Raw genomic sequence first — 24252 nt, 5'->3', positions numbered from 1 at the left:
TCCCAGTTTACCATTTATTTAAGCCATCACCTCCATCAGGGCTATTTTGATACTGTGTCTTGATGGGAATGATAATTTCATAATTTTCTTTCCAATGACCAGTTTGATCACGCGTGGACTCTACATGTGAGTGGTTAGTTCAACGCCGCCCAATTTTTAATCCCACGTAAGCAGAGAGACGGTTCGTGAAGTAGCGAGCCGTGGCAAGTCTGAAAAAGTGCGCAACTCTCGATCATACCTCAGCGTGGCGCATGTAGAATTAAAAGGCACTGGCAATTTGGTTCAGACCAAATCAGACCATACGCAACCATATCTGAGCAGTTCTGCTTACCTTCGACATAGGTTTACTCTTGTATTTTTGCACGACGAAGTACGTTATGCATCCTCCAAAGTGGTAGACAGCGTGATAGGTGGGAAGCATATAAACATCGGTCGCCATGCTCATATAGTCGCTGCAAAGGAGCAGAAGGAATATAAAAGTTACAACGATGAAGTTATACTTGCTCCTGAAAGTGGACGGCATAATCGAAACTCATCCACTTAATGACGTTGTGCATGATACCTATTGCTTCATAGCTTTATGGCAAAGAGTGTAGCCACAGGCCTATCAGTGCAAGGCATCCAGCATTTTTGATGATTTGCTCCTAGGTAATAAGAAAATTCTAATCCCAGGCCAATAAGGACACCCTGAAAAGGCTTCCTGTTTCCGTGGACTGAGCGACTTATTCGGGTCTCCGGTAAGCGGTTTGGTGCTTGGTCATAATTTGGGGCACTTCACATGCGCTTGAAACAAAGTGGGGCGATCTGTGCTTTATATTTGATAGTAAATACGCGCACAGGAGTCCACCCGAACTTTACATTGCCTATACGCATCATCTAGTGCTCGCTGGAAAACGCTTTTCAAATCCTTTAGATACAATAGCCTGAAACCCTGTCACAATAACTTAAGTTTCACCTTCGAATATGTTGTGCTGCATTGAGCAATTAATGGCTGCATTTATAAAAGTATGAATGAATTTACTTTACATAAGGACAGTATAAATTGCCTACCCAGGATCATTATACTTTCGTCCTCACGACCACGAGTTAAATTTAACTTATCCTACAGATTTTACAATTCGCAATGACAATCAAATGCACTCAGTTTATAACGTCTACATTTATATTTCAAGCATTGAAGGTCAGTTACAAAGCACACATACAGAATATTTTCTGCCATTGGCCATAAAATTGTTAACTGAATGTCTAAGTCAGGGCATGCAATCTAAAAGTCTGAATGTCAGGCATGAGATATGAGGTACGGCTTTGCTTGGTGGAGTGCTTACGGCTTTAAGTGCAGCTCTAGGAGTATATCCCGAAGGCATCGTTGTTTGGTCGCAGAATACGCACCCCAGGGACTGTGCTCATAAAATGATTTCATGAAAACAACAAGGAGAGCCGGCTCACTCTAGTGTGTCGGTGAGTTGAACGATGACGGGGGTGTACTTGGTGCCCCACACCTGCCATGCCGTGAAGGAGCAGCATGCGACGGAAAGCCCGGCCAGGACGCCCACGGTGACTCGTTTTCTGGTAGAAAAACGCGGTAACCGTACATGGTATTGCAATTGAGATGACTGGAACAGTGAATTGCTTACGACACATCACTATATTACTCAGGTATTTCTTGCTTTATTGCCCTGGAATTTTTGCAGGAGTCTCTTAGGAACACAGTTCATTTCGATATCTGCACAGTCGCCAGTGTGCACCGCTAAGGCTTTCGCACTCGGCACCGTCAACACCCCTACAAGCAGCAGCAAACAAAAGCCTAGGAATACTGATAATGCAAGTGTTAAAATTTTCGCTCGATTGTAACACCTTTCCCCACGTTTCAACGCGCCGAAGTTGCCCACTCGGGCTACTATAACGGTGGCCGGAGAAGGGGAAACCGGAATGATATCGACTGATTATTATGCTCGTTATGTTTCTTTGGGTGTCCTTAAAACAGTCCAGTGTAGTAAGGCTGAAACAAATTTGGCTGATGAGTACGCTTTTCCTAATGCGAAGTTTCAGCGCAGCGGGAACTGCATGGTCTTCTCGGAAAGGGCTCATATCTGCGGCGTTGGCTGCGCTGAGCCTCGTCTCAGTCAGCACTTCCTTCGTCTTAGGAAGTGAACCAGTAATAAGCGAACTCACGATGACATGCGCTACTGTGGCGTTTTTCGGAACGATTCCCCGGCGCAGGACATGCCTCGCGCGGCCTCGGCATAGCCTCCCCCCCCCTCCGCACACTTTTTCCATACTTCCCTTCGCTTTTTTCCTCGCTCTATCTTCGGTGTCCTGTTTGTTCTCCCGGTTACAACGACGCCGACGGTGAGGGACGACGCGAAACCACAACACGGGCGCTTAAGCGCTATGTTCTAAAGTAACAGACGGCTCCGCTGCACCAACTACAGAATAACGTGCGGGAGCTGTGGATCCCTTTCAGCTGCGTGCTCCGCACGCTATTGCAGCCCGGCGTTTTCCAATGGTTTATGACATTATTAAGCAGTTACGTTTTCACGCTTCAACCTCAAGCCACGTCTACTTTGTGAAGAGCCGCGATAATCTGGCGGCATCTTCGCAGCGGTATCTTGCAAACATGTCGCTTGCGTTCCGCACCAGAAGCACGGGCGAAGTATGAGTGTTGACGAGGGGCACGCATACGTTATGGTTCCCGCTCAATTTCCTTGAATGTCGATTGAGGATCTGCTTGAAATATCCGTCGGGCTGGATCATTATTGGTATGTCCCCTTTCATCGCACATTTTTTCTCTCGAATGGAGTTTTCATAGCGCGGCCTACCTATGTAAAAATGCATGGCAACTAGCACAAGACGCCAAGCCAAATGTTTTGTACTAACCTTGGGAAGTTTATATTACATCACATCACATTATCTAGTTGCACTGCTTGTCAGTGATCATTGAATAAAATGAAGGTCCAGATTTTAAATTAACACTAGTCACGTTAATTTCACTGTATATTGTATGAAAGCCGCTTTCTTATAATTTCAAAAATTACAATCTTATATTGCCTGCCCCGCTGGCGGAGTGGGTAAGGCGTTTTGCTGCGGACCCCAAGGACGTGGGTTCGATCCTGGCCGCGATCTTTGCGTTTATGATGGAGGCGAAAAGCTACATTGCCTTTGAGTCGATATTTCGGCGCACGTAATGGTCCGCAGGTTGTGAAAGTTAACCCGGAGCCCTTCAGTACTCGCGGCTCGTAGTCCTGGTGTAGCTTTGGCGCGTTAAAACTCTCAATCAATCAATCAATCAATCAATCAATCAATCAATCAATCAATCAATCAATCAATCAATCAATCAATCAATCAATCAATCAATCAATCAATCAATCAATCAATCAATCAATCAATCAATCAATCTCTTGTAATGTTCATTTACGAAACATGTCAAACAGCACCCCATTTTCGCTTTTCATCAGTCGATGCACTATTAACCCCCTCAATTTGCGAAATTGTTGGAAGATTTTTCCCTTGCCCATTCCATGAAATTGCAATGAATGTTTGCTGATCCTTTCCTTTGCCCAAGTATTGTTTTGTAACATACAGTTCTCACTGGTTTACTCCAAGCCGTAAAATCCGCTGAATATTTCCAGATGAGCGGAATTCCAGTTTAGAGAAATGCCAGAAAGTTGTGGTCATGTCACGGAAATCAGATGTAATACTGGTAGCAATAGTTCCTCTGCACAGGGGAGCTCTTGTAATAAAGCCAAAAAAGTTCGCTGGAAAAACGAATGTTTGTTGTTCCAGAATCGCATATGGTCGCAGAAAAACGTTCGCGAGCTACTCAATGCAATGCATCAATTATTGGTCGGCATGGCTACATAATACATTTTTCCGAAGCAGGCGCAACATCTTTGTTTGTTTCTGTCCTTGTAGATACTTCTCGAGGCTCGACTTCGTCCTCATCATCAGCTGCATTGTCCATAGCTGTCTCAACTATGTAGGTGACGGACAGCATTTCGGTAACGGGAACACTGCCCTCGTATACCTTAAATTTGCAGTTTACGACCATGTTCGGCGCGCAGTGGGACCCAAGCGTTAGAACGGAAACCTTGTCAGCTGTCTCCAGCGGACATTGCCTATGCGTTCTCTCTGTCAACATTTCGAGGTATCCCTGGTCCCCCAAAAACGTTTACAGATAAAGAGGAGCAAATACATGGCTCCCATGGCAGATACATGCACGGCGAAAAACGTTTCGAATGCACCGCTAAATTGAGGTATCCGAGTTCGAGTTAACACGGAATCATCATCATTATCATCATCACTAGACTATCTACGCCAACTGCAGGGCAAAGGCCTCTCGCATTATTCTCAAAACTACCCCGGTCCTGTGCCAACTGTGACCAATTTATCCCTGCAAACTTCTTGATCTCATCTGCCCATCTAACTTTCTGCCGCCCCCTACTACGCTTGCCTTCTCTAGGGATCCACTCTGTTACCCTTAATGACCAAGGGTTATCTTGCCTTCGCATTACATGCCTTGCCCACATCCAGTTTCTGTTAATTTCTACTAGTATGTCTTTAACACGTGTTTGTTCCCTGACCCACTCCGCTCCCTTCTTGTCCCTTAATGTTACTCCTATCATTTTCTGCTCCATTGCACGCTGAGTCGTTTTTAATTTAAGTTGAACCTTCTTAGTGAGCCTCCAAGTTTCTGCCCCGTTGGGGAGTACCGGTAAGATGCAGCTGTCATACACTTTCTTCTTCGGGGACAATGGTAGGCTGCTAATCATTATCTGAGAATGTCCGCCGTATGCATTCTTATCCTTCTAATTATCTCTCCCTCATCGTTGGGATCCGGCGTCACAACGTGGCCTAAGTAAATATATTCTTTTACAACTTCCACTACCTCGCCCCCTATCTCAAACTCCTGTGCTGTCCCGAGGTTATTGATCGTGACTTTAGTTTTCTGCATATTAATTTTCAGGCCCACTGTTCTACTCTGTTCGCATAGTGCGGAAAGCATGCTTTGCAATTCTTCCACGGAGTTACTTAGCAAGGCAACATCATCAGCAAATCTGAGGTTACTGAGGTATTCTCCAATAATACTTACTTCCACTTGTTCCCAAACCAACGTTCTGAATATGTTTTTGTAGACATACTGTGAATAACATTGGAGAGAATGTGTCTCCTTGTCTGCCGCCCTTCCTTATAGGAATTTTAGTGCTCTCCTTATGGAGGATGATGGTAGCTGTGGACGCATTGTAAATATCCTCTAGTATTTTTACATAATGCTTATCTACACCCTGGTTCCGTAATGCCTGAATGACTGCTCGGGTTTCGAGCGAGTCAAATGCTTTCTCATAATATATGAAGGCTATATATAGGGGTTCAGTATACTCAGTGCACTTCTCTATCACCTGATTGATCGTGTGAACATGGTCCATTGTTGAATAACCTTAACAGAGCCCTGCTTGTTCTTTAGGTTGACTTAAATCTAAGGTTGCAGAAATTCTGTTAGCGATAACTTGGTAAGTACCCTGTGGTGAGCTGATTGGCCTGCAATTTTTCAAGTCCTTCATGTCACCTTTCTTATGGATTAGGATTATGTTCGCGTTCTTCTAAGATTCCGGTACACTTGCGGTAATTAGGCATTGCGTATATAGGTTTGCCAGTTGTTAAAGAACAATTTCTCTGCCATCCTTCAAGAGGTCTGCTGTTATCTGATCCTCACCGGGTGCTTTGCCCCCTTTCATTTCTCTCAAAGCCTCCTTACTTCTTCGGTCGTTATCGGTGGGATGTCTATCTCGTCTGAACTACTTTCTCTTTCGGCATTATCCTGGATGTCCCGGATACTGTACAGATCCCTAAAGAACTCCTCGGCCACTGCGACTATTTTATCCCAATTTGTGATGACATTGCCTTGACTATCTTTAAGTGCATACATCTGATTTTTCCCCACGCCAAGACGCCTCTTCACTGCTTTCACTCTACCTCCGTTTTTATAGCGTATTCGGTCCTCTGCATATTATACTTCCGTATGTCAGCTGTCTTACGCTTATTGATTAACTTCGAAAGCTGCGCTAGTTTTATTCTGTCAGCTGGGGTGGAGATTTTTATGGTTTGCCGTTTTCTAATTAGATCTTTCATCTCCTGGGAAAGTTTATTAGTATCCTGTCTAGCCATCGTGCGCCTGACTTCTACTGCACACTCCGTGATAATGCGTGTAAGGTTGTCGCTGGCTTCCTGTGTCGTAAGCTCGGCTTCCTCTGTAAGAGCTGAGTATCGGTTCTGCAGCGCGATCCTGAATTCTTCTATTTTACGCCTTACTGTTAGCTCATTATTCGGCTTCTTTCGTACTAGCTTGTTACCGTACCTCCTCAAATCTAGCTTAATTCAAGATATTACCATACGATGGTCACTACACCTTACCCTTCGGAGCACTTAGAGATCCTTCACGGCACCATGGTTGCCGCATAATATGAAGCCTATTTCATTTTTATAGTACCCATTCGGGCTCCTCTACGTCCACTTCCGGCTCTCCCGTTTACAGAAGAAGGTATTCATTATACGTAGGTTGTTCCTTTCTGCAAACTCACTACTGCCCAGACCATAGTTTCCAAATGCCTTGTCTCCAGCCTGAGTCTTGCCTACTTTAGCATTGAAGTCCCCCAAAACTACGGTATACTGTGTTTTTACTTTAGCTATTGCTGATTCCACATCTTCAAAGAAGCGTTCCACTACCTGGTCGTCCTGACTGAACGTGGCTGCGTAGCCCTGCACCATCTTGAGTTTGTACCTCTTATTGTGCCCAATTACAAGACCGACTGCCCTTTCGTTAATGCGATAGTAACATTCTATGTTGCCAGCTATGCTTTTATTGACTGGAAATGGAACACCCAGTTCTCTTATGTCCTCTAGACCACGGTAACATAGAACGTGTCCATTTTTCAGCACCGTAAAGACTTCACCTCTTCTCCTAGCCTCACGAATCCCTATAACATCCCATTGACGCACTTTAATTCCTCGAACAACACCTCTAGACTCGCTTCACTAGATGAGGTTCTCGTGTTAAACGTTACCAGGTTCAGATTCCAATGGCGGCCTCTCCGGGTCCAGGTATTCTTAGCACCATCTGCTGCGCCACAGGTCTGACCTTCGCCGTGGTCAGTTGCTTCGCAGCCACTGGAGACTGAGGGCCGTGGGTAATTGGCGTTTTAATGGGAGGTTGTGGCCATTATTACACCAGGGTGGTCAATCCTGCTGTGTTGAGGGAGTGCGTTACCGGCATTGGTGGCCGGGGTCAGGCCGTACTCCAAGCCCCAACTGCAATTCCATTATTGCGTGGTTTTCCTCTTTTCCGGTGGGAATTGTCCGGCACCGAGATTCGAACCACTGTCTCATTGCATGCGAGGCGAATGCTATACCTCTCCGCCACCGCTACACCGCACGGCGGTCCAGTGGTGACGCAGACACGTTAGTACACGGCGGCGTAGATACACGGCGGTGGATTAGTGTCGCTCTGGAAGCTTACAAGTTAGGATTCCTATTCGGCTGGCCCAGTGGCCTACTAAGAAAGAGGAAAATAAGAAGTTGTCCGGGGCACATACCGTAACATTGTTATCCACACACGCAGCTTATTTTCTTCCTGCGGCAGAGACTGCGCTGGGTCCCTGGAGTCTTGCGAACGCGAATGCTTTCGTGCTTTCTGAGTTGGCCTTTAAATACACGTCGGTGGATTACCGCGCCCTAGAAGCTTCAGAATGACAATTCCGACGCAGCCGGGCCAGTGGCCTACTAAGAAAGAAAAAAATAAAAATTTGACAGGGGAACATACCGTAACATTGTTCTCCACACACGCAGCTTATTTTCTTCTTGCGGCGGAGACTGAGCTGGGTCCCGGGAGTCTTGCGAACGCGAAAGCCTTCGTGCTTTCTCGGTTTGCCTTTCTATACACGTTGGGGTATAATGCACTCTAGAAGCTTCGGAATTACAATTCCTACGTGGCGGGGCCAGTGGCCTACTAAGAAAGAGGAAAATAAAAAGTTGTCCGGGGCACACACACCTTATTTTCTTCCCGCGGCGGAGAATGAGCTTGGTCGAGGGATTCTTGCCAACGCGAATACTTTCGTGCTTTCTGAGTTGGCCTTTAAATACACGTCGGTGAATTACCGCGCTCTAGAAGCTTCGGAATGACAATTCCTGGGTGGCGGGGCCAGTGGCCTACTAAGAAAGAGGAAAATAAAAAGTTGTCCGGCGCACATACCCTAACATTGTTCTCCACACACGCAGCTTATTTTTTTCCTGCGGCGGAGACTGAGCGGGGTCCCGGGAGTCTTGCGAACGCGAAAGCCTTCGTGCTTTCTCGGTTTGCCTTTCTATACACGTTGGGGTATAATGCACTCTAGAAGCTCCGGAATTACAATTCCTACGTGGCGGGGCCAGTGGCCTACTAAAAAAGAGGAAAATAAAAAGGGCCCATCTCCCCGCGAGGGGGACTCGAGTAAATGCGTCGCATAGGGGGTGGGTGTATTGCGTTAACTTTTAGTGTTTGGGGAGTTGGTGGTAGTGAATGCGTTCTATCAGCAGCTTCTTGACGTAGTTTAAATGAGTCAAAGATATAAGGCGCGTTCGTAGCCTTTCATTCTGTGTCGGTTTTGTGGCGCAGTGGGAAGAGCACAATGTACCTCGCGTTCCGCCCACAGGTAGTGAATGCGTTGTAACTGCAGCTTCTTGACGTAGTTTGAATGTGTCAAGGATATAACGCGCGTTCGTAGCCTTCCATTCTGTGTCGGCTTTGTGGCACAGTGGGTAGAGCACCATGTACCTTGCGTTCCGCCCGCAGGGTCGTGGGATCGAAACCAGGCGCTGGTAAGTATTATTTTTATATAGTGTAGGGGGAGGGGTGCGGACCTGTTGTTGAGAGCGAGGAGGGTAGCGTGATGCGGGAAAGGAGGAGTAGCGGAGAGGGCGCACCTGGAACGGCTGTTGCGGAAGCCGAGGCACACGAACGCCGACAACGCCGGGTGACATCGTGAGTTAAAGAAATGCTCTGCATTCAAACAAAAAGTTGTCCGGGGCACACCCAGCTTATTTTCTTCTCGAGGCGGAGACTGAGCTGGGCCCCGGGCGTGTTGCGAACGCGAATACTTTCGTGCTTTCTGAGTTGGCCTTTAAATACACGTCGGGGTATAATGCGCTCTAGAAGCTTCGGAATTACAATTCCTATGTGTCGGAGCCAGTGGCCTACTAAGAAAGAGGAAAATAAAAAAAGTTACAGCCGTTCCACTCTACGTGAAAACTGTTGGAAATGCAGAGCACTGATTCGCCATAATGGGCTGTAGCGCCGTTATCCGCTCACTGCTACCACCCGACGCATTTCAAATTTCCCGCCTTCGCAGTGCTCGCGCGCCACCTGCCTGAAACTGCGCCAGCAGGAGTTCTGTTCTTTTTGTGCTTGTTTTCCCTCCCGCATGAGCCGCCCGACGTTCACGAATGGCTGCGGCTTCTCGCTGGCGAAGTTCGGCGTCGGCGGCTCGCTTGCGGCGCTTGCGCTGAGCATCCGCAGCACGCCGCCGCGCCGCCTTCTCTTCCCGCGTAGACATTGTCGATGAAGTCGATGGTGAAACGTGAAACGTGCCGTGAACCCCCTGCCGCGGCTATGACGCAACGTGGAGCGGCTATGATGCAACGTGGCGCGGCTATGACGCAACACAATCCAACACAATCCAATCCAATCCAAACCAATCCAATCCAATCCAAGCCAAGCCAATCCAATCCAATCCAATCCAAGCCAATCCAATCCAATCGAATCCAATCCAATGCCAGACCGACGGGGAGCGATGCGGACTACGGACGCCAACGCGGGTGACATCGTGAGTTACTGAAATGCTCTGCATTTAAAAGTAGTCCGGGGCACACGCAGCTTATTTTCTTCCTGCGGCGGAGACTGAACTGGGTCCCAGGAGTCTTGCGAACGCGAAAGCCTTCGTGCTTTCTAGGTTTGCCTTTCTATACACGTCGGGGTATAATGCGCTCAAGAAGCTTCGGAATTACAATTCTTACGTGGCGGGGCCAGTGGCCTACTAAGAAAGAGGAAAATAAAAAGTTGTCCGGGGCACACGCAGCTTATTTTCACTTCGCGGCGGAGACTGAGTTAGGTCCCGGGAGTCTTGCGAACGCGAAAACCTTCGTGCTTTCTAGGTTTGCCTTTATATACACGTCGGGGTATAATGCGCTCTAGAAGCTTCGGAATTACAATTACTACGTTGCGGGACCAGTGGCCTACTAAGAAAGAGGAAAATTAAAAGTTGTCCGGGGCACAGCAGCTTATTTTCTTCCCACGGCGGAGACTGAGCTGGGTCCCGGGATTCTTACAAACGCGAATGCTTTCGTGCTTTCTGTGTTGGCCTTTAATTACACGTCGGGAGATTATTGCGCTCTAGAAGCTTCGGAATTATAATTTCTGCGCGGCGGGGCCAGTGGCCTACTAAGAAAGAGGAAAATAAAACGTTGCCCGGGGCACATACCGTAACATTGTTCTCCACACACGCAGCCTATTTTCTTCCCGCGGCGGAGACTGAGCTGGGTCCCGGGCGTCTTGCGAACGCGAATACTTTCGTGCTTTCTCAGTTGGCCTTTCAATACACGTCGGTGGATTACCGCGCTCTAGAAAACTCGGAATGACAATTCCTACGCGGCGGGGCGGGTGGCCTACTAAGAAAGAGAAAATAAAAATGGCCCGGGGAACATACCGTAACATTGTTCTCTACACACGCAGCTTATTTTCTTACCTCGGCGGAGACTGCGCTGGGTCCCGGGAGTCTTGCGAATGCGAATGCTTTCGTGCTTTCTTACTTGGCCTTTCTATACCTGTCGGGGTAAAATGCGCTCAAGGAGCTTCGGAATTACAATCCCTACGTGGCGGGGCCAGTGGCCTACTAAGAAAGAGGAAAATAAAAAGTTTTCCGGAGCACACGCAGCTTATTTTCTTCCCGCGGCGGAGACTGAGCTGGGTCCCGGGAGTCTTGCGAACGCGAAAGCCTTCGTGCTTTCTAGGTTTGCCTTTCTATACACGTCGGGGTATAATGCGCTCTAGAAGCTTCCGAATTACAATTCCTACGTGGCGGGGCCAGTGGCCTACTAAGAAAGAGGAAAATAAAAAGGGCCCATCTCCCCGCGAGGGGGACTCGAGTAAATGCGTCGCATAGGGGGTGGGTGTATTGCGTTAACTTTTAGTGTTTGGGGAGTTGGTGGTAGTGAATGCGTTCTATCAGCAGCTTCTTGACGTAGTTTAAATGAGTCAAAGATAGAAGGCACGTTCGTAGCCTTTCATTCTGTGTCGGTTTTGTGGCGCAGTGGGAAGAGCACAATGTACCTCGCGTTCCGCCCACAGGTAGTGAATGCGTTGTAACTGCAGCTTCTTGACGTAGTTTGAATGTGTCAAGGATATAAGGCGCGTTCGTAGCCTTCCATTCTGTGTCGGCTTTGTGGCACAGTGGGTAGAGCACCATGTACCTTGCGTTCCGCCCGCAGGGTCGTGGGATCGAAACCAGGCGCTGGTAAGTATTATTTTTATATAGTGTAGGGGGAGGGGTGCGGACCTGTTGTTGAGAGCGAGGAGGGTAGAGTGATGCGGGAAAGGAGGAGTAGCGGAGAGGGCGCACCTGGAACGGCTGTTGAGGAAGCCGAGGCACACGAACGCCGACAACGCCGGGTGACATCGTGAGTTAAAGAAATTCTCTGCATTCAAACAAAAAGTTGTCCGGGGCACACCTAGCTTATTTTCTTCTCGAGGTGGAGACTGAGCTGGGTCCCTGGATTCTTGCGAACGCGAATGCTTTTGTGCTTTCTGAGTTTGCCTTTAATTACACGTCGGGGGAATAATGTGGTCTAGAAGCTTCGGAATTATAATTCCTACGCGGCGGGGCCAGTGGCCTACTAAGAAAGAGGAAAATAAAACGTTGTCCGGGGCACATACCGTAACATTGTTCTCCACACACGCAGCTTATTTTCTTCCCACGGCGGAGACTGAGCTGGGCCCCGGGCGTCTTGCGAACGCGAATACTTTCGTGCTTTCTGAGTTGGCCTTTAAATACACGTCGGGGTATAATGCGCTCTAGAAGCTTCGGAATTACAATTCCTATGTGTCGGAGCCAGTGGCCTACTAAGAAAGAGGAAAATAAAAAGTAGTCTGGGGCACACGCAGCTTATTTTCTTCCTGCGGCGGAGACTGAACTGGGTCCCAGGAGTCTTGCGAACGCGAAAGCCTTCGTGCTTTCTAGGTTTGCCTTTCTATACACGTCGGGGTATAATGCGCTCTAGAAGCTTCGGAATTACAATTCTTACGTGGCGGGGCCAGTGGCCTACTAAGAAAGAGGAAAATAAAAAGTTGTCCGGGGCACACGCAGCTCTTTTTCTTTTCGCGGCGGAGACTGAGCTGGGTCCCGGGAGTCTTGCGAACGCGAAAGCCTTCGTGCTTTCTAGGTTTGCCTTTCTCTACACGTCGGGGTATAATGCGCTCTAGAAGCTTCGGAATTACAATTCCTACGTGGCGGGGCCAGTGGCCTACTATGAAAGAGGAAAATAAAAAGTTGTCCGGGGCACACGCAGCCTATTTTCTTCCCGCGGGGGAGACTGAGCTGAGTCCCGGGAGTCTTGCGAACGCGAAAGCCTTCGTGCTTTCTAGGTTTGCCTTTCTATAGACGTCGGGGTATAATGCGCTCTAGAAGCGTCGGAATTACAATTCCTACGTGGCAGAGCCAGTGACCTACTAAGAAAGAGAAAAATAAAAAGTTGTCCGGGGCACACGCAGCTCTTTTTCTCTTCGCGGCGGAGACTGAGCTGGGTCCCGGGAGTCTTGCGAACGCGAAAACCTTCGTGCTTTCTAGGTTGGCCTTTATATACGCGTCGTGGTATAATGCGCTCTAGAAGCTTCGGAATGACAATTCCTACGTGGCGGGGCCAGTGGCCTACTAAGAAAGAGGAAAATAAAAAGTTGTCCGGGGCACATGCAGCCTATTTTCTTCTTTCGGCGGAGACTGAGCTTGGTCCCGGGAGTCTTGCGAACGCGAAAGCCTTCGTGCTTTCTTGTTTTGCCTTTCTATACACGTCGGGGTATAATGCGCTCTAGAAGCTTCGGAATTACAATTCCTACATGGCGGAGCCAGTGGTCTACTAAGAAAGAGGAAAATAAAAAGTTGTCCGGGGCACACGCTGCCTATTTTCTTCCTTCGGCGGAGACTGAGCTGGGTCCCGGGAGTCTTGCGAACGCGAAAGCCTTCGTGCTTTCTAGGTTTGCCTTTTATACACGTCGGGGTATAATGCGCTCTAGAAGCTTCGGAATTACAATTCCTACGTGGCGGGGACAGTGGCCTACTAAGAAAGAGGAAAATAAAAAGTTGTCCGGGGCACACACAGCTTATTTTCTTCCCGCATCGGAGACTGAGCTGGGTCCCGGGATTCTTGGTAACGCGAATGCTTTCGTGCTTTCTGTGTTGGCCTTTATTTACACGTCGGGGGATTAATGCGCTGTAAAAGCTTCGGAATTATAATTCCTGCGCGGAGGGGCCAGTGGCCTACTAAGAAAGAGGAAAATAAAACTTTGCCCAAGGCACATACCGTAACATTGTTCTCCACACACGCAGCTTATTTCCTTCCCGCGGCGGAGACTGAGCTGGGTCAGGGGCGTCTTGCGAACGCGAATACTTTCAAGCTTCCTGAGTTGGCCTTTAAATACACGTCGGTGGATTACCGCGCTCTAGAAGCTTCGGAATGACAATTCCTACGCGGCGGGGCGAGTGCCTAATTAGAAAGAGAAAATAAAAAGTGGCCCGGGTCACATACCGTAACATTGTTCTCTACACACGCAGCATATTTTCTTCCCTGGGAGGAGACTGTGCTGGGTCCCGGGAATCTTGCGAATGCGAATGCTTTCGTGCTTTCTGAGTTGGCCTTTCTATACCAGTCGGTGTATAATGCGCTCAAGAAGCTTCGGAATTACAATTCTTACGTTGCGGGGCCAGTGGCCTACTAAGAAAGAGGAAAATAAAAAGTTGTCCGGGGCACACGCAGCTCTTTTTCTCTTCGCGGCGGAGACTGAGCTGGGTCCCGGGAGTCTTGCGAACGCGAAAGCCTTCGTGCTTTCTAGGTTTGCCTTTCTCTACACGTCGGGGTATAATGCGCTCTAGAAGCTTCGGAATTACAATTCCTACGTGGCGGGGCCAGTGGCCTACTATGAAAGAGGAAAATAAAAAGTTGTCCGGGGCACACGCAGCCTATTTTCTTCCCGCGGGGGAGACTGAGCTGAGTCCCGGGAGTCTTGCGAACGCGAAAGCCTTCGTGCTTTCTAGGTTTGCCTTTCTATAGACGTCGGGGTATAATGCGCTCTAGAAGCGTCGGAATTACAATTCCTACGTGGCAGAGCCAGTGACCTACTAAGAAAGAGAAAAATAAAAAGTTGTCCGGGGCACACGCAGCTCTTTTTCTCTTCGCGGCGGAGACTGAGATGGGTCCCGGGAGTCTTGCGAACGCGAAAGCCTTCGTGCTTTCTAGGTTTGCCTTTTATACACGTCGGGGTATAATGCGCTCTAGAAGCGTCGGAATTACAATTCCTACGTGGCAGAGCCAGTGACCTACTAAGAAAGAGAAAAATAAATAGTTGTCCGGGGCACACGCAGCTCTTTTTCTCTTCGCGGCGGAGACTGAGCTGGGTCCCGGGAGTCTTGCGAACGCGAAAACCTTCGTGCTTTCTAGGTTGGCCTTTATATACGCGTCGTGGTATAATGCGCTCTAGAAGCTTCGGAATGACAATTCCTACGTGGCGGGGCCAGTGGCCTACTAAGAAAGAGGAAAATAAAAAGTTGTCCGGGGCACATGCAGCCTATTTTCTTCCTTCGGCGGAGACTGAGATTGGTCCCGGGAGTCTTGCGAACGCGAAAGCCTTCGTGCTTTCTTGTTTTGCCTTTCTATACACGTCGGGGTATAATGCGCTCTAGAAGCTTCGGAATTACAATTCCTACATGGCGGAGCCAGTGGTCTACTAAGAAAGAGGAAAATAAAAAGTTGTCCGGGGCACACGCTGCCTATTTTCTTCCTTCGGCGGAGACTGAGCTGGGTCCCGGGAGTCTTGCGAACGCGAAAGCCTTCGTGCTTTCTAGGTTTGCCTTTTATACACGTCGGGGTATAATGCGCTCTAGAAGCTTCGGAATTACAATTCCTACGTGGCGGGGACAGTGGCCTACTAAGAAAGAGGAAAATAAAAAGTTGTCCGGGGCACACACAGCTTATTTTCTTCCCGCATCGGAGACTGAGCTGGGTCCCGGGATTCTTGGTAACGCGAATGCTTTCGTGCTTTCTGTGTTGGCCTTTATTTACACGTCGGGGGATTAATGCGCTGTAAAAGCTTCGGAATTATAATTCCTGCGCGGCAGGGCCAGTGGCCTACTAAGAAAGAGGAAAATAAAACGTTGCCCGGGGCACATACCGTAACATTGTTCTCCACACACGCAGCTTATTTTCTTCCCGCGGCGGAGACTGAGCCTGGTCCCGGGCGTCTTGCGAATGCGAATACTTTCGTGCTTTCTGAGTTGGCCTTTAAATACATGTCGGTGGATTACCACGCTCTAGAAGCTGCGGAATGACAATTCCTACGCGGAGGGGTGAGTGGCCTACTAAGAAAGAGAAAATAAAAAGTGCCCGGGGCACATACCGGGACATTGTTCTCCACACACGCAGCTGATTTTCTTCCCGCGGCGGAGACTGGGCTGGGCCCCGGGCGTCTTGCGAACGCGAATACTTTCGTGCTTTCTGAGTTGGCCTTTAAATACACGTCGGGGTATAATGCGCTCTAGAAGCTTCGGAATTACAATTCCTATGTGTCGGAGCCAGTGGCCTACAAAGAAAGAGGAAAATAAAAAGTTGTCCGGGGCACACGCAGCTTATTTTCTTCCTGCGGCGGAGACTGAACTGGGTCCCGGGAGTTTTGCGAACGCGAAAGCCTTCGTGCTTTCTAGGTTTGCCTTTCTATGCACTTCGGGGTATAATGCGCTCAAGAAGCTTCGGAATAAGAATTCTTACGTGGCGGGGCCAGTGGCCTACTAAGAAAGAGGAAAATAAAAAGTTGTCCGGGGCACACGCAGCTCTTTTTTCTCTTCGCGGCGGAGACTGAGCTGGGTCCCGGGAGTCTTGCGAAGGCGAAAACCTTCGTGCTTTCTAGGTTGGCCTTTATATACACGTCGTGGTATAATGCGCTCTAGAAGCTTCGGAATTACAATTCCTACGTTGCGGAGCCAGTGGCCTACTAAGACAGGAAAATTAAAAGTTGTCCGGGGCGCACGCAGCTTATTTTCTTCCCGCGGCGGAGACTGAGCTCGGTCCCGGGGTTCTTGCGAACGCGAATGCTTTCGTGCTTTCTGTGTTGGCCTTTAATTACACGTCGGGAGAATAATGCGCTCTAGAAGCTTCGGAATTATAATTCCTGCGCGGCGGGGCCAGTGGCCTACTAAGAAAGAGATAAATAAAACGTTGCCCGGGGCACATACCGTAACATTGTTCTCCACACGCAGCTTATTTTCTTCCCGCAGCGAAGACTGAGCTGGGTCCCGGGCGTCTTGCGAACGCGAATACTTTCGTGCTTTCTGATGATGATGTTTAGAGTTTAATGGCGCAAGGCCGACTAAGGGCAAAGAGCGCCAAACAAAAGTGATTACATGAAAGTGACATGGGAGTAAAAGAACACTTTAGTAAAAATAAACAAAGTAAAACACAACGTAATGAAGACGACTAGTGTAAAGGGCCAGGTTGTCAACATGCATGATAAGAAATGAGATGTAAAAATTTCACGTCGGTGAGAAACTCGAAAACGCGTTTGATTGAAAACAGGGCTTCGTCTCCTAAGAAGTGTGACGGGTGTGGTCGAATATGTCGCGTGTGTAGTTGAGGGAAGTGTTTGCGTCGTGTAGTGTCGAGTGCCTTACATTGAATGAGGCTGTGCATCACGGATAGGGCCTCTCCGCACCTACTGCACAGAGGTCTTGGAGACCCAGTGAGAAGGTGCGAGTGCGTTGCATGAGTATGCCCTATCCGTAATCTGGCCAAGGCGACTTCAGTGTATCTATTGCGTGTGTCGGTGGTGTATGGTATCAAGTGTGGTTTTATTACGTGTAACTTGTTGTCTGTTTGTTCACTCCAGTGTGTTTGCCATGTTTTGCGAAGTTGTCTGATGTGTGGTTTCACGTCGGTGTAGGGTAATGTGGTTATGTCTACTGTATTCGTGAGTGTAGCGGCAGCAGCCATTCGGTCCGCTGCTTCATTCCCGGCTATACCAGTGTGGCCAGGGACCCAGCAAAGAACCAGTTCAAACTTGCGTACATGCACAGACATAATACCCTTGACGATCAGATTGACAACGTGGTTTTTCGAAGGCTTTGTTGACGACAGTGCCCGCACAACACTGAGGAAATCTGTATAGATAATGGATTGTGGGATGTGGCTTTGAAGTATATGATTGACAACAAGTAAACCTCTGCCGTAAATATACTAGTATGACTATTCAGAGTTTTGGTGACACTAAGGCCGGGCCCATGCGCCGCGCAGGACACAGAGGTGGAAGTCTTAGAGGCATTCGTATAAAATTCAGAGCACTCATACTTCTGCTGCAAATACAAGAAATGCTGCAGAATTGCACATGTGGGAGCTCGGTTTTTCTCTACATGTGTGAATGATGTGTCGCATGAGACAGGGCGGAGATGCCATGGTGCTATGAGATCTGTTACACAACTTTGGATGGTATCTAAAAAGGAGACAGCAAGCTCTGACGCTTCCTCTCTAACTCTGTAAGAGAAGGACGCAGAGAAAGATGGTCGATTTAAAAGGAGTTCAGTCATGGAGGTATCATAAAAAACTGATTTAAAAGGATGGTGAGGCATGGATGAAATTTTAAAAGCATAAAGAAGGTCTGTGTATGCTCGCTGACGTTGTAGGTTCCATTTGTTGCACTCTACATACAGGCTTTCGACTGGACTAGTCCGAAAGGCACCACAGGACAAGCGGAGCCCTAGATGAAGCACAGGGTCCAGCATTCTGAGGGATGTTTTAGTGGCTGACCCATAGACAACGCTGCCATAGTCCAATCGTGAGCCTATCAAGCTGGTAAAAACACGCAACAGAAGCTGTTTGTCAGCACCAAAAGAGATGTGCGAGAGAACCTTCAGGATATTCATTGTTTTTAAGCATTTATGTTTTAGTTGTTTTATGTGTGGGACGAATGTGAGCTTTTCGTCAAAGATTATACCTAAAAACTTGTGTTCCTTTTTGACAGGAATCGAGACACCGTGGAGTTGAATGTCTGGATCCGGCCGGTTGCCACGCCTCTTGGAAAACAAGACACAAGTGCACTTCCCTGGATTAAATTTAAAACCGTTGCTGTCTGCCCAACCAGCTAGCTTGTTAACACCAAGCTGGACTTGGCGCTCGCAGACAGACAGGTTACAAGACTTAAAGGATAATTGTACGTCGTCTACATAAATTCAGCAGGAATCGACGGTGGCAATGCCTTCCTCAGGGAATTCATTTTCACAATAAAAAGGGTGCAACTTAAAACTCCACCTTGTAGCACTCCATTTTCCTGCACATGCACCCTAGAGAGTGCAGTTCCAAGTCGCACGCGAAACGTCCTTTCGGACATGTAACTGGAAAGCGTGTTTATCATGTTACCCGACATGCCAAAGGACTTCAAGTCGCTGAGGATGCCGTACCGCCAAGCAGTATCGTACGCCTTTTCAAGATCAAAGAAGACTGTCATACAGTACTGCTTGTGGAGGAAAGCATCTTTGATATAAGACTCTAATGCAGCGAGTTGATCGTTGGTAGATCGCCCCGCCCTGAAGCCCGCCTGGCAGCTCTCGAGAAGGCCATTGTACTCTAAGAAGTACACAAGTCTCCTGTTTATCATCTTCTCGAAGAGCTTACACAGGCAGCTTGTCAGGGCAATGGGACGATAACTGGCGGGAGAGGAAGGGTCCTTCCCTTCCTTTAGGAAAGCCACTACTATGGCCTCCCTCCAAGAGCGGGGAATGTGCCCCGAAAGCCATATTTTATTGTATAGGTGTAAGAGTGTTTCAAGAGTGTCTGGGTGTAGGTGCTGTATCATGGTGTATGTAATCTTATCTGCACCTGGAGCTGAAGGTTTGCATGAGCTCAGGGCAGCCCTCAACTCATAGAGAGTGAATTCAGAGTTGTAAGAAGTTTTTGAACTGTCTTTGTCGTGTAAGGGCTTTTTTTCTGCAGATGTTTTGTGTTTCATGAAAGTGTTCGTGTAGTGTGCTGAACTGGACACGTGTTCGAAGTGTTGTGCAAGCGTGTTAGCCTGGTCTTCAAGTGTGTCCCCTGTTGTGCTAACCAGGGGCACGCTGTGTGTCTGTTGTCCTTTGAGCTTGCGTATACGTGTCCAGACTTTGTGTGTGCCTGTGTATGAATAATGGATGTCAAGAAGGTGTGCCAACTCTCTCGTTTCGCCTCACGGCGCACACGTTTTCCTAACGCCTTGGCCCGTTTGAACAAAATGAGGTTACCTGACGTGGGGTACCGACGAAGGATACCCCACGCCTTGTTATGGGCCTCTCGCGCCCGCCTGCAGTCCTCATTCCACCACGGCCTCCGCTGGTTGCGCGGGGCACCAGAGGCGTGGGGAATGGACTTTTCGGCGGCGTCGAGGATGTGCGCCGTGAGGAGTTGGGTGGCTTCTTCAACGTGTAGGTGTCCTATGGATGTGTGGTGTAGTTTCGATGTCTCTGTAAATGTGTTCCAGTTAGCTCGTGCTTCATTGAACCTATTATGGGAAGAACTGCTTGGGCCGTTACCTATATATGTTAGTGAAGTGGGGAAGTGGTCACTGCCATATGGGTCAGTGCCCACTCCCCACTCAAGACATGGAAAGAGAATTGCCGAACCAATAGCCAAGTCAAGATTTGAGTATGTATTGTGTCCTATATTATGGTATGTAGGCTGTTTATTGTTGAAAAGGCATGCTCCAGAAGATGTAAGGAATTTCTCTATCAGGCGACCTCGGGCATCCGTTCTGGAAGAGCCCCAAAGAGAGTTGTGAGCATTAAGGTCGCCTGTAAGTATGTATGGTTCGGGCAGCTGGTCAACCAGCGCCTCGAAGTCGGTGCTCGTTAGTGCAACATCAGGAGGAATGTATATGGAGCATACCGTTATCAATCTAATAAATATTATTGTGCGGACGGCTACAGCCTCGAGGACGGTGTTCAAGGTGACAGGGTGGCATGCTAAGGATTTGCGGGTGATTATGGCAACACCACCAGAAGAGTGTGTGCAGCCATCCCTGTCTTTCCTGTATACCATGTAACTATTCAAGAAATTTGTGTGTTTGGAATTCAGATGTGTTTCCTGGACACACATTATACTTGGCTGATTGGCATGCAGAATCTCATAAACGTCGTCAAGATTATTCAGAAGGCCTCTGCAGTTCCATTGAACTATGTTTTCTCTTCCCATTATTATGTGTTCAGAGCTACTGGAGTGGGACTGTTTATGTAGGGTCTTTCGGTGCTTGGACTCTTGGGAGGGGTTTTCTGACCTTCTCTACTGACCTGGACGTCGCAGCCCGTTCCTTCCGCTGCGATGAAAGCCGGAAGGGCTCGACGTCCATGTCGTCATCTGAAGGCAAGGGGGTGCCCAGCGGACTGGGCCCCCTTGGCGTGGTACCCTTTCGGGTGCTCTTTGCCTGCGCTGCCAGTGCAGAAGGCGTGGGGAGCACGACAGACGGCAAAGGCAGTGAGGCGGGGGAGGGGGTCCCTGCGACTGCCTCCGTCTCCATCTCCGTGCCCTTGCATGTGCTTTGGGCCGGTGGAGAGGAAGCAGTGGACGCAGCGGCATCCTCAACAGATGTTGTTGCCACCACAGCCGCTGCTGGGTGAGCGAGCGGTGCAGAGGCCGGTTGGGCTGCCTGGGGCAACCCTGGGGGGGGGGGGGCGGGGGCGGGACCAAGTCCGACTCGCGGTACTGGGTCCCCGCCGAAACCAGACGCCGCTCCGCCCCCCGGCGAGCCGCGTCGGCGTACCTCCCCAGGGGGAAAGAGGCGAACCTCTTTCGCGCCTCTGGGAAGGTGATGTTCTCAGTTACCTTCACATTAATAATCGCCTTCTCCTGCTTAAACTTCTCGCACGTTCGAGAGTAGGCGGCATGGGGTCCCTGGCAGTTGGCGCAGGCGAGTGTTGACGATGGACAATTATCAGATGGATGATCATGCTGAGCGCATTTTGCGCAGGTCAGACGACCACGGCAGGAGTTGGTTCCGTGCCCGAACCGCTGGCACTTAAAACAGCGGCGCGGGTTTGGAATGTAGGGCCAGACATTACAATGTACAAAACCTGCATTGACGTACTCTGGGAGTGTGGACCGGTAAAAAGTAAGGATAATGTGCTTGGTCGAAACTACTTTGTCATCCCTCCTCATAGTTATGCGCCTCACAGCTGTCACGCCCTGATTTCTCAGGCCCTCCAGCAGGTCAGCATCTCTCTCATTCATCAGGTCTACTTCAGAGATGACACCTTGAGTACTGTTCAGGCTCCGGTGGGGTGTCACCCTGATTTCAAGATTGGCTATGTGAGTTTGTTCAAGGAGGATCTTGGCATGCTGTTGGTTGTGTACTTCAACCAGGATTTCTCCAGTTCTTTGTTTTTTGGCCTTATATTTGTCACCAATGATGCCCTCCAGAAATTTCGATATTAGGAACTCGGACTGTGATACAAGAGGCTTTTCTTGGTCACTGGATTCCAACACCAAAAAACGGGGGTAGTTATCGGGCTTTGGAAGACTGTAGGTTGGGAGTGGCGGAAATGAACCTTCGGTGCGGCCCCTTTTCAGGGGCCGATCATGTTTGGGTGGGGGGGTCGATTTGCGATTTACCATATGGCATGTAAAAGAAGCAGGGGACGGGCGTACTTTCTTTTCAAACCTTACCCTGATAGCCTGAGAGGTCCCGGAGCTCCCTGCCTGGTAAACAGACAGGGAGCCCATCCGCCGGAGCTTGACCTGGGCTCCGACGGCCACCGTTTGAGGCTTCTACCCTTCACCTTTAAACACATCACCACGGTAGGTTACAGTTTACGTTGGGGCTCGGGGTCCGCGGTGTCGCCAACACCGTCACCATGAATACTCAAGGTGCCCCGTGCGGGGCTTTCGTGCTTTCTCAGTTGGCATTTCAATACACGTCGGTGGATTACCGCACTCTAGAATCTTCGAATGACAATTCCTACGCGGCGGGGCGGGTGGCCTACTAAGATAGAGAAAATAAAAAGTGTCCCGGGGAACATACCGTAACATTGTTCTCTACACACGCAGCTTATTTTCTTCCTCGGCGGAGACTGCGCTGGGTCCCGGGAGTCTTGCGAATGCGAATGCTTTCGTGCTTTCTGAGTTGGCCTTTCTATACCTGTCGGTGTATAATGCGCTAAAGAAGTTTCGGAATTACATTTCCTACGTGGCGGGGCCAGTGGCCTACTAAGAAAGAGGAAAATAAAAAGTTGTCCGGGGCACATGCAGCCTATTTTCTTCCTTCGGCGGAGACTGAGCTGGGTTCCGGGTGTTCCGGCGTCCAGCAGTAAGCACGCAGCGTTGAAGCAACAAAAAGAAGAACGTTTATTTGTGGTAGCGTGCCGGTATATATAGCGCGAGGCAGCTGCATTATCTCAGCCAAGCGGTTCAGAAACAGTGATAAGCGAAAGGCAGATACAAAAAGGCGCATGCGCAGTTAACACGATACATCTCCCTCCGTATGACAGTTAGAACTTTGACAGCAATATACACGTCACTTGGTTGAAGTTCTCGTCGTAACCAAGGCGGCTAGGTTTTCGCCTTTGCCGGGTGGACTTCCTTGGTTGGTGTTCTAGCGTTGGGGTTGACGTCGTCGACTCCGGCGAACTTCCTGTTGACGCAGGTTGTACCGTTGACGGCGACCATGAATTTTCCTGGAACATGTCTTCGTCGGGGGATGAGTCTTCCGCTTCGTCCCTCTGGAAAGATTCACGTGTGGCGAGAAGGTGTTGCCGGTTCCGTCGAAGCACCCGACTGTCTTCTGTAAAGACGCGATAAGACCTCGGCGCCACCTTATCCAAAACACGAGCCTTGCGATCCCATGTATCCCCACGAACTCTTACGACTGCATCTTTGTTGAGTTCTGGCAGAGGTTTCCCTCTCGACGACTTCGGTTGGCACGACTGACGCCTGAAGTCCTGGCGTCCAGAGCACGGTCTGAATTCGGGCAGCCGATTGCGCAATTTCCTGCCCTGCAGCAATTCACCTGGAGATCGGCCTTCGTCCAGTGGCGTCGAGTGATAGCTGAGTAGACCAAGCCAGAAGTCCTCCTTCCTTTCACCAGTCTTCTTCATGATCCTTTTGACAATTTGAACTCCTTTTTCTGCGAGCCCGTTCGACCGCGGGAATCCTGGACTGGAAGTCACGTGCGTGAAGTCATATCTGGAGGCAAACAAAGAGAGTTCATGGGATGCGAACTGGGGACCGTTATCAGTGCAGACTTCTAAGGGAATTCCATATCTAGAAAATATTGAGCTAAGTTTATTTATGACGGTGCCCGTCGTTGTGTCCGGCAGCTTTTCGACTTCAGGAAAGTTCGAAAACGCATCAAACACGCACAGGTAGGAGCTCCCGGCGTACATAAAGATGTCAACGCCAATTCTGTACCAGGCATGCTCTGGGGTTGGCCTGAGCACTACCGGTTCACTTTGTTGCCTGTACGCGTACTTTTGGCAAACAGCGCAGCTTTTCACTAGATTTTCGATGTCTCCATTCAGACCGGGCCAGAATACCAGTCGACGGGCCCTTGCTTTGCACTTATTTATGCCTAAATGACCTTCATGAATACGACCCAGTATTTCAGCTCTCATAGCCTTAGGGATGATGACCTTTGTTCCTTTCAGGACAATCCCTTGAACTTCGGTCAACTCTGAGCTGAATGGTTTCAAGCAGCCTTGTAGTTCTTCGCCGTTTCTTATGCAGCGCAGCACAGTTCGTAAATCTGGGTCAGCAGCTGTTGTTTCAGCTAGACGAGCAAACATTTTCTTGCTTACAAGGTCTGAAGACACGCTCACTGCGTGAACGTCAACATCCTCCGTGAAGTCAATCATAGTGCCCGGTGCCACTGGCGACGATCTAGATAACATATCAGCCAGGAACAGCTGTTTACCTGGGACAAAGTGAAGAACAATCGAATCTGAGCAAGCGCAGAAAAAACCG

The 24252-nt window shown here is 49.1% G+C and overlaps 1 protein-coding gene across 1 annotated transcript in view; it reads right to left on the bottom strand.

Annotated features, from left to right (window-relative positions):
• LOC144175832 (nose resistant to fluoxetine protein 6-like) overlaps positions 1-24252 on the bottom strand; it is a 421837-nt gene that overhangs the window by 19049 nt on the left and 378536 nt on the right. Inside the window, exons 11-12 of the mRNA XM_077704849.1 lie at positions 1447-1566; positions 332-452 (exon numbers count right to left, since the gene is read on the bottom strand). Coding sequence (XP_077560975.1) covers positions 332-452; positions 1447-1566 — 241 coding nt within the window. The remainder of the gene's footprint in view (positions 1-331; positions 453-1446; positions 1567-24252) is intronic.

The sequence above is a fragment of the Haemaphysalis longicornis genome, unplaced genomic scaffold (genome assembly GCF_048455015.1).
Source record: "Haemaphysalis longicornis isolate Haplotype H1 unplaced genomic scaffold, Haemaphysalis longicornis Haplotype H1 scaffold_1, whole genome shotgun sequence".
In the NCBI taxonomy this organism is placed as follows: Eukaryota; Metazoa; Arthropoda; class Arachnida; order Ixodida; family Ixodidae; genus Haemaphysalis; species Haemaphysalis longicornis.
This window is presented reverse-complemented; position numbering and strand designations above follow the sequence as displayed.